Source organism: Macaca fascicularis, chromosome 12, assembly GCF_037993035.2.
Source record: "Macaca fascicularis isolate 582-1 chromosome 12, T2T-MFA8v1.1".
In the NCBI taxonomy this organism is placed as follows: Eukaryota; Metazoa; Chordata; class Mammalia; order Primates; family Cercopithecidae; genus Macaca; species Macaca fascicularis.
The window spans coordinates 110,640,322-110,656,637 of NC_088386.1; the positions used below are offsets into that span (position 1 = coordinate 110,640,322).

A 16,316-nucleotide genomic window follows, 5' to 3' on the forward strand; every position below is an offset into this window, starting at 1 on the left:
TCTCCCAGTGATATCTGAGACTAACTCTAAGGCTGGACTTTGTCTTAGTTTTTCTTCTCTCTCCTAGGGCTGCATTACAAAAATATTTACTCTTCTAATTCAAACTAATATTCTTACAGTAACAGGAAAGTTATACATTTAATCAAAATTGCAGCCTCAGACAAAATGGCAAAATAAGTAAAATTTTTACAGTCCACAGGGACTTTTTAAGGATGAACTTCATGGGATAAAAAGAAAAGTCCATTTTCTCTTTAGTGTCTGTATTTTATTATTAATACATTAGTATATCAGATTACTACTAATAACAAAATTGGAGAGATCTCCAAAAATTATATAATATGTGAGTTATCAAAATAATGTTATGTCAACTTAGCAGGGGGCAGGATATTTCCAGAAGATATTCTATTCATGTTCCAGAGAACAGAAAAGGTAAAAAGAAAAAAAAAAAAAAAGCATCCTGGTTACTTTTTAGAAACTATGACTATAATTTTGGTACCAAAATCTGAGGTAAAAAAAGAAAGATAAAATCACAAATCACTCTAACTTATAATCATAAACACAAAATTCCTAAAACCCTAGCAAATTTATGTAAAATTTGTGTTTAAACATACTACACCACGTCAAGTTTATCCCAGGAATACAAGCATGATTTAATATTTAAACATGTATTAATAACATCAATAGTCAAAAAAACATAAGCTTTTTGGGAGGCTGAGGTGGGAGGATCGCTCGAGCCCAGGAGTTCAAGACTAGCTTGGGCAACACAGTGAGACCCTATTTCCAAAACAAAAACAAACAAACAAGTTTAAGATCATCTCCGCAGAAGCTGAAAATCATTCAATAAAATAAAATACAATCTTATCAGAAAATAATAAAGGGAAGAAAGCTTCCACATGGCAATAAAGAACATTAACCTTTGTATTTAATATGGATATTAAAATTGAATATAACTCTACGGGTCAGTACTTTTTTAAAAAAGGAAGAACGAAACAAGCAAGCCAACTATCATTATTGTATCATTCTGGAAGCACTGACAAATGCAATAATAAACAGAAGTTAATAAATTAGATCTTTAGAATTAGGTGCTGACTGGATAGAAATGTACTAAATTAACAGCTCTCCTATATATCAAGAATAACAAATTATGTTTATTAACACAATATCTAGTTTACTAGCAACAAATAATCAAATACTATACAGGTTGAGCATCGCTAACCCAAAAATCTGAAATTTGAAATGCTCCGAAATTGGAAACTTTTTAAGCACCAACATGACGCAAGTGGAAAATTCCAAACATAGTACTTACAAAACCCTTTTAATGCATAAAATTGTTTAAAATATTGTATAAAATTACCTTCAGGCTATGTGTGTAAAACATTTATGAAACATAGATAAATTTCACATTTAGTCTTGGGAAGCATCCCTAAGACATCTCACTATGTATACACAAATATTCCAAAACGGGAAAGAAATCCAAAATACTTCTGATCCCAAGCATTTTGGGCAAGGAATACTCAGCCTATACCTAGAATAACCTAAATTAATAGTTATATGCATGTGTATACATACATACATATGAAACAGACTAAAAACTTTACTAGGATATATATAACAGAACGCTTAAACAAATGGAGACATATATCTTGGTCCTGATTACCTTTTAGAAGTTATGAGTGTAGTTTTGGTACCAAAATCTAAGGGTAAAAAATGAAAGATAAAATCACAAATCACTCTAACTTTTAAAAAGCAAAATTCCTAAATAAAAACCTAGCAAACTGATATATTCATTTAAAGAATAACACACGACATCAAGTTTATCAATCCACTTGATAAAAACCAACTTTACTAATCCACTGTAATCTATACACTTACCCAATTTCAATCAATATCCTAATCGGTACTCCACTAGAATCTATGTACTTACCCAACTTCAAAACATCCTAATATGGTATTTTTGAAACAGTACAAAGTAAATCAAACATCATTTGAAAGAATAAATTAATAAATATGGCTATTCCCCATCCCACCCCCCTCCCACCACTACTGTCACTACTTTGATTTGACTCTCATCACTCCTTTCCTGGATTACTGGACAAACCTCTTAACTGAGTTCCCTCCCCAGTGTGGAGGAGGAGATTTTCAACTTAAAATCAGCACTCTGTTTAGCACACACAGCCTTTCAAAGTCCCTGCCCACCTTCTCTGGCCTCTCATCCTCCTCCATCCTTTTATTCCACTTACATCACTAACAGAAGTTCCTAGAACGAATGAAGCAGCAGTCTGGCCTCGAGTACCTTCACACCCGTATGTTGTCTTTCTGAAAAGCCCATCCTCCTGTTCTACGTTTTCAAAACTCGGAGTTCTTCTTCTTCCAGAAAGCCTTCTATGACTTCCTCTGGTCTTACTTGCAGCCCTAGTCGAGACTTGCATACTACTGTGAGCACCGTGCTATGCAGGCATGCCTCACACCATTCTATAATCAGTGCTTTAACAGCCTGTTCACTCCTACTAGAACAGAAGCAGCCAGACCACTGAGGAGGTGATGAGGCAAAGGAGCAATGGAGGGACTATGAGAAGACTTGAGAGGAGAGGAAGGCATCTAAGAGAAAACTTCAACCTTGAGGTCATAAAGAAGACAGCCAAAGTGTCTGTCCTAGAGCTAAAGGAGGCCATTTAGAAATTTACAATAAGCAAAAAGGACTTTACTTCTTCAATCAGTCAAAGTAGCAAACCCTAAAGAGGGTCAGACAGAATGGTGTTTGCCCTTGCTGGTTCTTACCCTTCTTCCGTGGGAAGAGTTTAGGCCTACTTCTTGAGAAAGGAGTTCCACCAAGAGTAAAAGAGATATAGTAAGCAGAGAAAGAAAAAGTTTGTTTGCCAACTCAGATTCAGAATCTGAGCTGTTAATGGTTTATAAAGAATAAGAGCTTCAGGAAGAAAAATAGTAGTAAGAATCCCATAGTCTCCATGCTCCGGATCCCCTTCCCATGATCTTCTTAAGAAATGGAGGAAAGGGCAGGAATAAATTTCATCTATTCTCACCTGTTACTACCTAATTCTAGAAGACAGTATCTAGAACACTGAGAGAGCGTGCACTTAAAAGTCAAGGCTATAGGAATTACTTTGGGTAGCCACAATCCCACACAAAGTAACATGCCATGGATGCCAATTGGGCAAAAGCTACCAGGAACCAGTTCAACCACCTTAGAAAAGGCACAGATAAGGGAAACTTGGTTTTAGACATCTTGTCATACAGTAAAGGTAGTGACAGAAGGACGCAATTCCCATTTTCATGTCATCTGACCTTTTATCAAAAAAGAGGAAAAAGTATACCAAAATCTTCATTCATTCAAACACGAATTCACTCTACAAACAAATGTGGATACAGACTACATTAGGCACTTGGCAGAGCTAGGGAGGGCAGACGTGATCCCTGGCCCATACAGTTTACAGCCTCATGAGAAGGTAGGAAACAGTAAGTCCTGTGACTGGGGAGAAGCACCACATCAGGAAAAGGCAGCCAAAAGGACAGGATAACCCAAGTGAAACTCAAATGAGAAACTGGCTACCAAAAACAAATATTCTAGACAATGCAAAGGCATGTACAAAGGCTAGGAGATAAAAGATCCTAAACATTTTAAGGAAACAAAAATTCAGAAAAGCTGGTGCAAAAAATGCTTGAAGGAAAGGGGGAAAGGAGAAGCTGTGGAAAGAATGATGAGAACAGAGAGGAAAGTAGCACCAGACCATCCAGGGTCTTATAAACCATATTTTGGGGTTTAACCTTTATTTTAAAAAACATTAAGAGGAAGCCATGGAAGGGTTTTAAGCAAATAAATGATCTGGCCAGACTCATGTTTTTCTGAAGGCACTCTGGCTGCAGTATGGAAAGAGAATTAAAGAAAAGTAATATGAAAAGGAGGAGAACAGTTAAGAAATTTGTAAAGCCAATCAGATGAACAATGACTACAACCTTTTTTAAAAGGCAAAAAACACAGGAAAATACTTAAGTATGAAGATCAATAGTCTGGAAAGGAAATTTTTAGAAACAGCTACCACACTCTTGTACCCTAGGATTAAATCTATGCTTTCATCTGCCCTACTATCCTTTATCCAATATCAATCCCAACATCTTGTGTGAAATAAACCCTACTTCCCAACTATCCAGCTGTATCAACCAGCTGTCCAACACAGTAGTCCCTGGCACATGTGCTTAAAATAAAATCCATTTTAAAATGTATTCCTCAGTAGCAACAGCTAATTTTCAAGTGTTCAACAGTAGAGGTGGCTAGTCGCTATTGAATGTCTAGCATAGATATAAACATTTCCATCACCACAGAAAGGTCTATTGGACAGTGCTGAGGTATAGATATACCTAAAGTTGCCACTTTACTAGGTAGTCCTACTTAAAACAACACTGAAGGCACCTGTAAAGGCAGACTCACTGTTTCATGCCACTCCTTGTATATTAGGAAGCCCTCACAGTGCAGTGACGAATCATGGTGTACAAACCACAAGAGAGGCTCTGTGTTTTGGCTCATTAATCCTCACTATGCTCTGAAGAAATAGAAACGCAGCAGGCATCACCCATGTTTTATAGGTGAGGACACCAAGGCACAGAAATTAACCTGCCTGAAGCTATAAAGTCAATAATGGAGTCACAAATAAAAGCTAGATTCCCTAACGCCCTGACCAGTGCTCTATTCATTAAAGTAGTCGTGGCTGATTTAAGGACCCTAGAATGAAAACTAGTCAGTTTCACCTGACCCAAGCAATAATTTGCTTTACCAAATAGCTTGCAACACATACAGGAGAGTCATATCGGTTAGGTCCTTACAAAGAAATAGTTATCTCTGTTAGGTCTATGTATATGGAGACACAGACACAGACACAGACACAGACACAGACACAGACACACACACACACACACACACACACACACACACACACACACACACCCCAACCAGAAGAAAAAAATATATATATATATGTATGTTCAAATATGAATTCAAATTCAGGGGATGTGTGTGCGTGTGTGTATGTATACATACACACACACACACACATCCCCTGAATTTGCCCCAATTATCTTATAACCTGTTATGAGAGATAAAAGAGATTAGACACATTTACTGAAACTAACAGCACCAAGGTATGGTTTGCATTATTGCATTATTAATTTCATTTTCAATTATGTTAAATAGTTACCAATAAAAAATTACAACCTAGAGGTTCTGCATTTTATAATTCTTATTTGCATCTGTTACCATTGGAAACTTAATTTTTGTGTGCTCTTTTCAAACCTATAGAAGCAACAAGGGCAGAGAGGCAATACCTGCATTTTCATTTCGACTACTTAATTAACTGAAAAGAATAAAATAATACATAGGGAAACATGAACCAAGTTACAGATTAAACATACAAAATCTACATACAGCATTTACTTGTGACGCACTTGACAACACCAATTTTAAAATCCAGCTGCTGGCATTCACTAATGCATCTCTGTGTCCTGATATTGCAAAAAGTTTACCTAGAACCTCATGTGAATGATGTGAAAAATCTAAGAAATAATTCAACTGCACTGGCCCAATATTAAAATTCTTACATGCTTTACCTGTCGTTAAAGTAAATATGCAGAAAAAATAAAATGGGAATGAAATATTTAAAATAATTCCAAACTATTAGGAAGCATACAAAATAATTATTTCTACAACAATTGCTTATGAAACTGTAAATCAATCTACAGAATATAAACACTAAGTAAATTTTTCCATTAAGTGAAGGCTTCCAAAATGGACAATTGTTTCTGAATTAAGAAAGTAAATCTCCCCTAAATATGCCAGTTATCCCCATTGGTATCTATGGGGAATTGGTTCCTCAATCCCGATGATGTCAGAATGTGCAGCTGCTCAAGTCTCTTGTAAAAAATGGCACAGTATTTACTTGTAAACTACACACATCCTCCTGTATACTTTAAATCATCTCCAGATTACTTGTAATACCTAATAGTATGAAATGCTGTATAAATACTTATACTATATTGTTTTACCTATATTACGTATCATTGTACTGTTATTCTTTATTGTCTTCCCCCCCCCCTTTTTTTTAACTTTTATTTTATTTTAGGTCTCTATTTAAGTTGTGAAGATTTGTTATATAGGTAAACTTGTGTAACAGGTACGTGTTGTACAGATAATTTCACCACCTATGTATTGAGCCTAGTACCTAATAGTTATTTTTTCTGCTCCTCTCCCTCCTCCCACCCTCCACACTCAAGTAGACCCTGGTGTCTGTTGTTCCCTTCTTTGTGTTCATGAATTCTCATCATTTAGCTCTCACTTATAAGTGAGAACACGCAGTACTTGGTTTTCTGTTCATGCGTTAGTTTACTAAGGATAATGGCCTCCAGCTCCATCCATGTGCCCACAAAAGACATGATCTCATTCTTTTTTGTGGCTGCATAGTATTCCATGGTATATATGTACCACATTTTCTTTATCCGATCTGTCATTGATATTTCCCAATTATTTTTGATCTGCGGTTGGCTGAATCCTCAAGTGTGGAACCCAAGAATATGAAGGACCAACTGTATCATAAAGAGGAAGGGCATGAATGCTGATTACAAATGCAGAATTTGATGATCACATCTAATTTTAGTTGTGAAAGTGAAGAAAGCCATCAACCTGAGTATTAAAGTCTCTGCTTTATCACATACCTTGATTCAAGAATATAGATCGATTTTAAAAATAATTTTTAAGTTGAACTACTTACACAGCATTTCTGGAGGCTCCATAGGAAAGTAACAGCTTGACTATATCCATGTGCCCATTCTTGGCTGCATCGTGAAGTGGTGAGTCATTTTGATACCCAGTGGTGTTTACCAATGCCTTATGCTGGAGCAATAATTCCACTACCTTCAGGTGCCCATGACTGCAAGCTTCATGCTAATTAAATTTTTTGAAAAAGAAGTGAAAGAAGTGATAAGAAAGAGCAATGGATGATATTATAATACCACACTTTAGAAAAATAAATGTAAACGTCAGGCAGCAAATTTATTGTTACCTAAATACTCAAAAAGACTATAAGTTGTTGACAGAGTGAAAGTTACTATTAATAATCTTTCGATCAAGATCTGTGTAATTCATGAAAAAAGAAAAGGCTATTCTCATTTGAGCCTTAGGTCAAGCACTTTTTTTTTTTAAGAAGAAAATGTAGTTTTAAACCAATGGTAGCTCCTTAAATGTTCTACAATAAATGTAAAACATTAAGAAAAAAAGACTACATATTTAATAACAAGATGATATATAAAATTTGTACCAGTACATACACATATCGTGCAACAAAGTAAGTATCCGTGACGGAGGGTTTTAAGACAAGCTATTTGCTGAACCTACAGATTGCTGTATGGCTGCTGTTATTGATAAGAGAAATAACACGAGTAGGAATACAAAAAGAGCTTGCTGAATGACAGAAGTGGCAACAATGGAGTGTTCAAAGACGCCTTAGATCTAAATCTTTCCTTATGTCTAATGAACTACAAACAATGCTGTATTCTAACAAATCTCTGGCATTCTATACTTTTTAAGTACATCTATTTCAATTCACAATAAGCGATAACACACTCAATATCTATAGGTCTATTTTTAGGAGAAAGGAATCCAAATTAGGCAATAAACCCTCTAAATAACTAACCAATCTTGACTACAACTTGCCTTAGTGGCTTTGAAGACAAAAATAAAATTAACCTTTCTTTGAAAAGGTTAGCCAGCCAGTAGGGTCCAGCCAGCAAAGTGACTGATCTAGACTAAACCCTCCCAGCTTTTTCGTACCTAGCCTATTGAGTCGCCTAATTTCTGGGCTGAATCTCTAGTTTACAGGATGAAGGCATCTACTTCATTTGCTGACACTTCTGTGGCTGCATTCAAAGCTCATGTTTATTGCCCTAATGTAATTGGCCTACATAGCAATTGTTTCCAAGTATTTGTGTCATTCTGTTTCCAGATTATGCTTCACATTTTTATTTTTAGTAATAATAAGTAAAGACTTTTAAAAAATGTTTAGTATAAGCAAAGATTTCTACTGCCTTATATATCTACAATTGGATAGGGTATAACTGAGGCTAAGAAGGACCCTCAGTAAGAATCACTTCCTTGTGATCACTTTCCTATACTCAGTTCCTCTGACCTCTTTTTGTTCCAAGAAATTTGGTTCCAGTAACATGCAGTGCTACAGAATGGAGCCTGATGTCAGCTGTAGCTGTTACCTCCAGACATTAGCTAAATTCTGCAATATAGTACAAGTGGATTCCTAAATCTAAAGGTAGTATGTCAAAAGGTAACCAATTTCTTGCCTGTCACAAATGAAAAGCTAGAAGGAAAATAATCATGTAAATTCTTCACACTAAAAAGAGGGCATGTGGCAGAGGATGATATATAGACAACTACGTAACTATAAACTATAATAACTGTAAAACATAAAAAGAATGAGAATAAAAACCAGATAACTACCAATGGTGTCCATCCAGCATGGTCTTTAACATTTGGATCACTTCCATTTTGTAAAAGGTATTCAACAGAAGGTATGTCACCCTAGAAAAATGAACAAAATGGAAATTAAAAAGCATTAAGGAAAGAAAGGAAAATATTGAGATTTTTTAAAATGCTGTCTTCTTCAATATAAAGTAAAACTTAATTCGTTTTCTCTTAAGGCTACTATTCATGAGTTAATAAATTATTAGGCTAGGTGTGGTGGCTCACGCCTGTAATCCCAGCACTTTGAGAGGCCAAGGTGGGTGGATCACCTGAGGTCAGGAGTTTGAGACCAGCCTGATCAAAATGGTGAAACCCCGTCTCTACTAAAAATAGAAAACTACTTGGGCATGGTGGTGTCAGCCTGTAATCCCAGCTACTTGGGAGGCTGAGGCAGGAGAATCACTTGAGCCCGGGAGGCAGAGGTTGCAGTGAGCCAAGATCATGTCACTGCACTCCAGCCTGGGCCACAGAGTGAGACTTCGTCTCAAAAAAAATGAAACAAAAAAGAAATTATCTATGTATAAATTATTCTGAGATATCAAGAAATACAGCCATGCTTGAATACAGACTACAAAACCTATTAGAAGGTCATATTCAAAATTCATTTCAAGGTACCAAATAAAGGACACTGGCCAAAGATCATCTGCTCATAATGAAGTTGTAAAAGCCATAATTTCATTTGTTTTAAGAAAAATATAATTTTTTGTATTTGAAATAGAAAAAAACAATTTTTAAGCATATATGTAAATGGCTTCTTAGTATTGTTTAAAACAAACAAAACTGTTTAGCCCAGAAGACTACTCAGTGAAACCAAAGTTTAAAAACTGCCATTTTATTGGCAGTTACTCCATCCTAATACATTAATCTAGTTTATATTCACCTTATTTGTTCAACAACATTTTCTAGGAAGCAACAACTGCTCTGTTTAAAATGGCAAAAAAGATCAGTACAAACCTATTCAAATCAGCCCACAGAATCAACATTACATTTTTATTCCCCTGCTCCCCGTCCAGTTCAGGACTAAAATCACCACCCATTATCAACTAACTCAACTATAGGAAATAGAGCTTCTGTGATGTAGCCTTACAAGTCTTTTCTTTTCTTTCTTTCTTTTTTTTTTTTTTTTTTTGAGATGGAGTCTCGCTCAGTCGCCCAGGCTGGAGTGCAGTGGTGTGATCTCCGCTCACTCCAAGCTCCGCCTCCCGGGTTTGCGCCCTTCTCCTGCCTCAGCCTCCGGAGTAGCCGGGACTACAGGTGCCCGCCACCTCGCCCGGCTATTTTTTTTTTTTTTTTTTTTTTGTATTTTTTTTACTAGAGACGGGGTTTCACCGTGTTAGCCAGGATGGTCTCGATCTCCTGACCTTGTGATCCGCCCGTCTCGGCCTCCCAAAGTGCTGGGATTACAGGTTTGAGCCACCGCGCCCGGCCAGCCTTACAAGTCTTTTCTAACAAACGGTTTTCAATTTCTCACTCTATTTCTCTATTCCAGTACTCTGGAGAGCTACGCAACAATGTTGGAACAGTAGCAACAGTAGCACACTGATGCAGTGCAGAGGAGGCAGATGAGGAAAAGAAAGAAATACAGTAACTTTACTTTAGAATTCACAGCCTCTTTTTAAATGAGATGAACAAGATCTGGGGAATAAGCGAATTAAAATGAGGCACAAGGCAAGGAAAATACTCTAAAGGCAGACAATATTAATTCGGCTTTCATATTAAGGCAGTGTCAATTATTAAATGGCATTAAAATTGAAGACCCCCTTCCAGTTTTGAACCCTGTCTTGTGTGTCATGATCCAACTAAATCTTACTATAAGTGAGTGGACTTTTAAGGTCACTTTAAAGCTGTCTTTTGAAATAAGGAGGAAAAAAAAAAAAAAGCTTCCCTCTGCTGCCAGCCTCCAGCACAGGTAGACTGTGGCAAAGGAATTAAGTCAGGGGAACTGGTCTCAGGTAGTCTGCCCCCCCACTCTTCTTTTTAGTTCATCTTCCTAGAAATGAGAGATAATAATCCTCAAGCTATCTAATACCAGGGTCTCTTAAATTTGTCCCTTCATGTAATGTGTAAAGATCTGACATCTATCGTTTATATTTAATTATATATTACATTTTAAGTATGTGTTAACGCTTAAAGCCTTTTTAAAAATCTCTAGCTGTAATATAAAAGATACTGTCCCTTTGTAAAACAATGTCAGGCTTTAGGAAGAAGGAGGCATTTATGCAGTGGGATGAAGGTAAAAATTTTCTTGAAATTACACTATTATCACCAGTTACTGCAAATATAACTAAATCAGTTCTTTTAGGATAACAGGGCAGGGTGCGGTACCTAAGTCCATGAATCTAAAGCAAAAATAACCAGCAGAGCATACTCTCAAAAAAGACTGAATAAAAAGCTATAGACAGAAGTTACATGCATAATATTGTGTTCAATGAGCTTTGTGCTTCTTTAGTGAATAAATCTCTCCCCACCCACCCCCTCTCCCAATACGCTTTCCTGAAATGAATTTTTTTTCCTCTGTTGGTTTGATAATGTAGAAATCACTAATTCTCCTAAATATTTGATTTTTTTGTTGATTTTTTTCCTTTTTAAAAAATTTTGCTGGCCAGATGCAGTGGCTCACACCTGTAATCCCAGCATTTTGGGAGGCTGAGGTGGGCAAATCACAAAGTCAGGAGTTTGACATCAGCCTAGCCAACATGGTGAAATCCCGTCTCTACTAAAAACACAAAAAGTAGCCAGGCGTGGTGGCGCACGCCTTTAATCCTAGCTACTCAGGAGGCTGAGACAGGAGAATTGCTTGAACCCAGGAGGCGGAGGCTGCAGTGAGCTGAAATCACGCCACTGCACTGCAGCCTGGGCAGCAGGGCAAGACTCTATTTCAGAAAAAAAAAAAAAAAAAAAAAATGCTTTTTATTTCTAATTGTCTGTTTCTGTGCTCTGGGCTGTTGCTCAAATCTTCCGTTTTCTAAAAAAGTAAATCCGCATGCAACACATATTTTATATTCCTAAATTAACAAAATGACCTTAAATGCTCAATGGGACTAAAAGGATTATAGGTTTCAAATTACCTCAGTTTCAAGAAAGAAAGAAAGAAAAAAAAAAAGGCGACATTTTCCCAGATTTCTTAACAGTGCAAATTCCATTTCTAGAGCAAGTTATCATGTATTTAGCAACTGGAGTGCAATGGCACGATCATAGCTCACTGTAACTTCAAGCTCCTGGGCCCAAGCAATTCTTCTGCCCCAGCCTCCTGAGTAGTAGCTAGGACTATAGGCATACATCACCAGGCCTGGCTAATTTTATTTTATATTTTTTTGTAGAGATGGGGGTCTCACTATGTTGTCCAAACTAATGGACTCAAGCAATCTCCTGCCTTAGCTTCCAAAATGATTGGGATTACAGGTGTGAGCCCCTGCAACTTTTGCTTTATATTCATATCGGTTACAAATGAATGCAGGAGTATCTGCCAAGATACAAATTTGATTTTTCTTCCAAAACAATCCTGTAATAAGTGAGCAGATAAACTGCCAGAACCACGCACATTCCCTATCTTCAACATGAAAGTACTCACACAAGAAAACCTTCTCAAAAATTTCCCCATTCTAATTCTCCATGGTAATGCAAAAAAAATTAACTTAAAGAAGCTTAAAAAATAATATAAACACAATTGTGAAATGGAAGAGTCTCATGGGAATAGTCAAACAGAAACAGAGTGACAATTTAAAGAATAAAGGTAGACTCTCTTTTAAGGTTGCTAGACAGTTGCTATTTTTCTTTCATGTCACCTCTTCATATTATCAAAGTGTCTTCTGTTAACATTCTCCCCACTCCTGAACCGTATAGCTGATTAGCAAACGGCTTGCTTTTTATAACCAATCTGCTTTCTCCTCCCTAGTACTTGAAAGTTTGTCATATTTTCATCTCTCTACTTCATGTAAATGTAATGTCATGCGCATAAATAAAATTATGATAATTAGATAGAGTCTACAGTAACTGGATAAGCTTGAACCGATATGAAGTAGCCAGGAAATAAATTAAGTTTTGATTCTGGCTTCTTTAAATTACTTTCAAATACTCACTTTTGAGCTTCTCACAACTTGAAAGAATAATTGAACTTTTCTTAAACCATAGCAAAAATAATTTACCTAAGGAAAGTATTTGCCAAGGCTTATTAAAAATTTTCAATGAATTCGGTATTTTCAAGTAATATATTGAAGGCTGAAAATAAGAGTGTGTGTGTATCCCACTGAATCTTTTATTGCTAATCTTTCAATCAAAGGAAAGATCCTTCACACATTTGTACATATTGCAGATCCAAACATATTCCAGCAATATAAACTTTCCAAAAACATACCCACACAAACAAAACTTTTCCTTATTATAAAGCTTAGCTCTTCTAAAATACCATTAATAATAAACATATTCATAAAAACAATACAGAACATTACAATTAAGTGTAAGACAAATGACTTGCCTAGCATGGTTAAGCTTTTCCATGTAAATGAACTGACCAGGAACCAAAAACTTCCCTTCTTGGCAATTAGATGCCATTAAAACAAACATACAAAAATTAACTATCTGGAATGAAGCTCTAAAATATGTTAAATATTTCTCTGGCTTCTTAGTTAGAATTTACTGAATAAAATACAGGCATACCTCGGAGATACTGTCGGTTCAGTTTCAGATCACTATGATACTGTCGGTTCAGTTTCAGATCACTGTGATAAAGCAAATACTGCAATAAAGCAGGTCACACGAATCTTCTGGTTTCCCAGCGCGTATAAAACTTATATGTACACTATACTGTAATCTACTAAGTGTGCAATAGCATTATGTTTTTTAGAAAATGAACAGACCTTAATTGAAAATAACTTTATTGCTAAAAAATGGTGACAATCTTTTTGCTAGATGGTCTTGCCTTGATGCTGTGGCTGCTGACTGAGCAAGCAGGTAGTTGCTGAAGGTTTGGGTGGTTATGACAGTTTCTTAAAACAAGACAATAAAGTATGCCACATCAACTGGCTTCATTTCATGAAAGATTTCTCTGTAGCATGTGATGCTGTTTGGTAGCATTTTATCCATGCAGAACTTCTCTCAAGATTGGAGCCAATCCTCTCAAACCCTGATGCTGTTTTATCAACTAAGATGATGTAATTTCCTAAATCCTTTGGTGTCATTTCAACAATGTTCACAGCACCTTTACCAGAAGTAGATTCCATCTGAAGAAACCACTTTCTTTCTCATCCATAACAAACAATGCCTCATCCATTAAAGTCTGATCATGAGACTGTAGCAATCAGTTGCACCTTCAGGCCCTACTTCTAATTCTAGTTTTCTTGCTATTTCTACTGTACCTATAGTTACTTTCTCCACTGAAGTCCTGAACCCCTCAAAGTCATCCATGAAAATTGTAATCAACTGTTTTCCAAACCACTGTTAATGTTAACATTTGGACATCCTCCCATGAATCACCGACGATATTAATGGCATCTAGAATGGTGAGTCATTTCCAGAACCATCAGTGTAAGCCCATCTATAGCAGGTATAGCCTTACAAAATGTTTTGGTTTTTTTTGTTTGTTTGTTTTTTGAGACGGAGTCTCTCTGTCGCCTACACTGGAGTGCAGTGGCGCAATCTCAGCTCACTGCAAGCTCTGCCTCCTGGGTTCACGCCATTCTCCTGCCTCAGCCTCCCGAGTAGCTGGGACTACAGGCACCTGCCACCACACCCAGCTAATTTTTTTTTATATTTTTAGTAGAGATGGGGTTTCACCGTGTTAGTCAGGATGGCTCCATCTCCTGACCTTGTGATCCGCCCACCTTGGCCTCCCAAAGTACTGGGATTATAGGCGTGAACCACCCCGCCCAGCCACAACACGCATTTTTTTAAATAGTAAGACTTGAAAGTAAAAGTTACTCCTTGATCCATGGGCCACAGAATTGATGTTTTGTTGGGAGGCATGAAAACAGCATTAATCTCCTTATAACATCCTCATCAGAACAGTTGGGTAACTAGGTGGCACTGTCAATTTGTAGTATTTTGAGTATCTTTCCTGAGCAGTAGGTCTCAACAGCGAGCTTAAAAAATTTAGTAAACCATGCTGTCAAGATGTTGTTCCAAATGGTAAATGAGCATTGGCTTTCACTTCAAGTCACTGACTGCATTAGCTCCTAACAAGAAAGCCTGTCCTTTGAAGCTTTGAAGCCAGGCACTGACTTCTCCTTCCTAGCTATGAAAAACCCAGATGGCGTATTCTTCCAACAGAAGGCTGTTTCAACTTCACTGAAATCTGTTGTTTAGTGCGCCACTCTCATAATTATCTTGGCTAGATCTTCTGGATAACCTGCTGCAGTGTCTCCATCAGCAGCTGTTGTTTCAATATGCATTGTTATGTTATGAAGATAGTTTTTTTTCCTCAACTTCATGAACCAACCTCTGCTAGCTTCCAACTTTTCTTCTGCAGCTTCCTTACCTCTCTCAGCCTTCACAGAAGTGAAGAGATTTACGATCTTCCACTGGAGTAGGGTTTGGCTTAGGAAATGTGGTTGGTTTGATCATCTATCTAGACCATTTCAACTCTCCTCATATCGGCAATAAGGCGGTTATGCTTCCTTCTCATTTGTGTATTCAACAGGGTAGCACTTTTAATTTCCTTAAAGAACTTTTTATTCGCATTCACAAATTGGCTGTTTGGCAAGAGACCTAGCTTTTGGCCTATCTCAACTTTCAACGTGCCTTCCTCACTCATTATTTCTAGCTTCTTATATAAAGTAAGAGATGAGCGACTCTTCCTTCTACTTGAAAACTTAAAGGCCATTGTAGTGTTGTTAGCTGACCTAAATTCAATATTCTTGTGTCCCAGGAAACAGGGATTCAAAGGGAGAGAGATGGAAGAATTATCAGTAAGTGGAATAGTCAGAAAAGACAACGTTTATCAATTAAATTTGCCATGTTACATGGGCAGGGTTTGTGGTGCCCCAAAGCAATTACAATAGTAACACTGAAGATTACTGATCACAAATCACCCTAACAGATACAACAGTAGTGAAAATATCTGAAATATCGTGAGAATTACCAAAATGTGACACAGAGACACACCGAGCATATGCTGTTGGAAAAACAGCACTGACAGACTTGCTCAATGCAGGATTGTCAAAAAACACAAAAACAAAACTCTCTGCAAAGCACAAAAAAAGTGAAGTGCAATTAAATGAGGTATGCCTGTAATTTAACAGATAATTCTGATATCCCAGTCAATGGCACAATAAGTTACTGGTAATATAGAAGCAGACTTATACATATGTGGTAAGCAACAGAGGAGGAAAATAGATATTGACTCCAAGAGGTATTTTAGAAATTAAACTCTTGAGAAAATATCACATATGCCAAGGCTGCTTTTGTTTCCTTTGTTACCTTCTCATGAAGCTGCTATGAAGGATACATAATTTCACACACAATATAACATGACTGTGTTCAAGCATAATAAACTACAGAGTTAAACTCTTAATGAGTCTCCTCACAAGGGATCTTCTCTCTATCCAGGGGATCTTCACCACCTTTGTTATGTTCTAAGCATACCATGCCCTGTAAATTGCATTCAAAACATTATCTATTATGTCTACATCACTAATACATCATGTTACGCCAGCTTCAAGCCATTCTTCTATTCCACAGTAAGTCATTGCTGTGGCATAAATTATGAGTAATCACTGCCATTTTAAGAATTTGTGCTAGAGAACTTGGTAGGGGAGTGTGGGGTAAGAAAAGAGGAAGGTGAGTATGA

The 16,316-nt window shown here is 36.9% G+C and overlaps 1 protein-coding gene across 2 annotated transcripts in view; it reads right to left on the bottom strand.

The window, feature by feature from the left end:
* The window catches only part of BARD1 (BRCA1 associated RING domain 1), an 87,253-nt gene that overhangs the window by 33,808 nt on the left and 37,129 nt on the right, over positions 1-16,316 (bottom strand). For both annotated transcript variants that reach the window (XM_005574200.5, XM_005574201.5), the window contains exons 5-6: positions 8,510-8,590; positions 6,774-6,946 (exon numbers count right to left, since the gene is read on the bottom strand). In XM_005574200.5, coding sequence (XP_005574257.3) covers positions 6,774-6,946; positions 8,510-8,590 — 254 coding nt within the window. The remainder of the gene's footprint in view (positions 1-6,773; positions 6,947-8,509; positions 8,591-16,316) is intronic.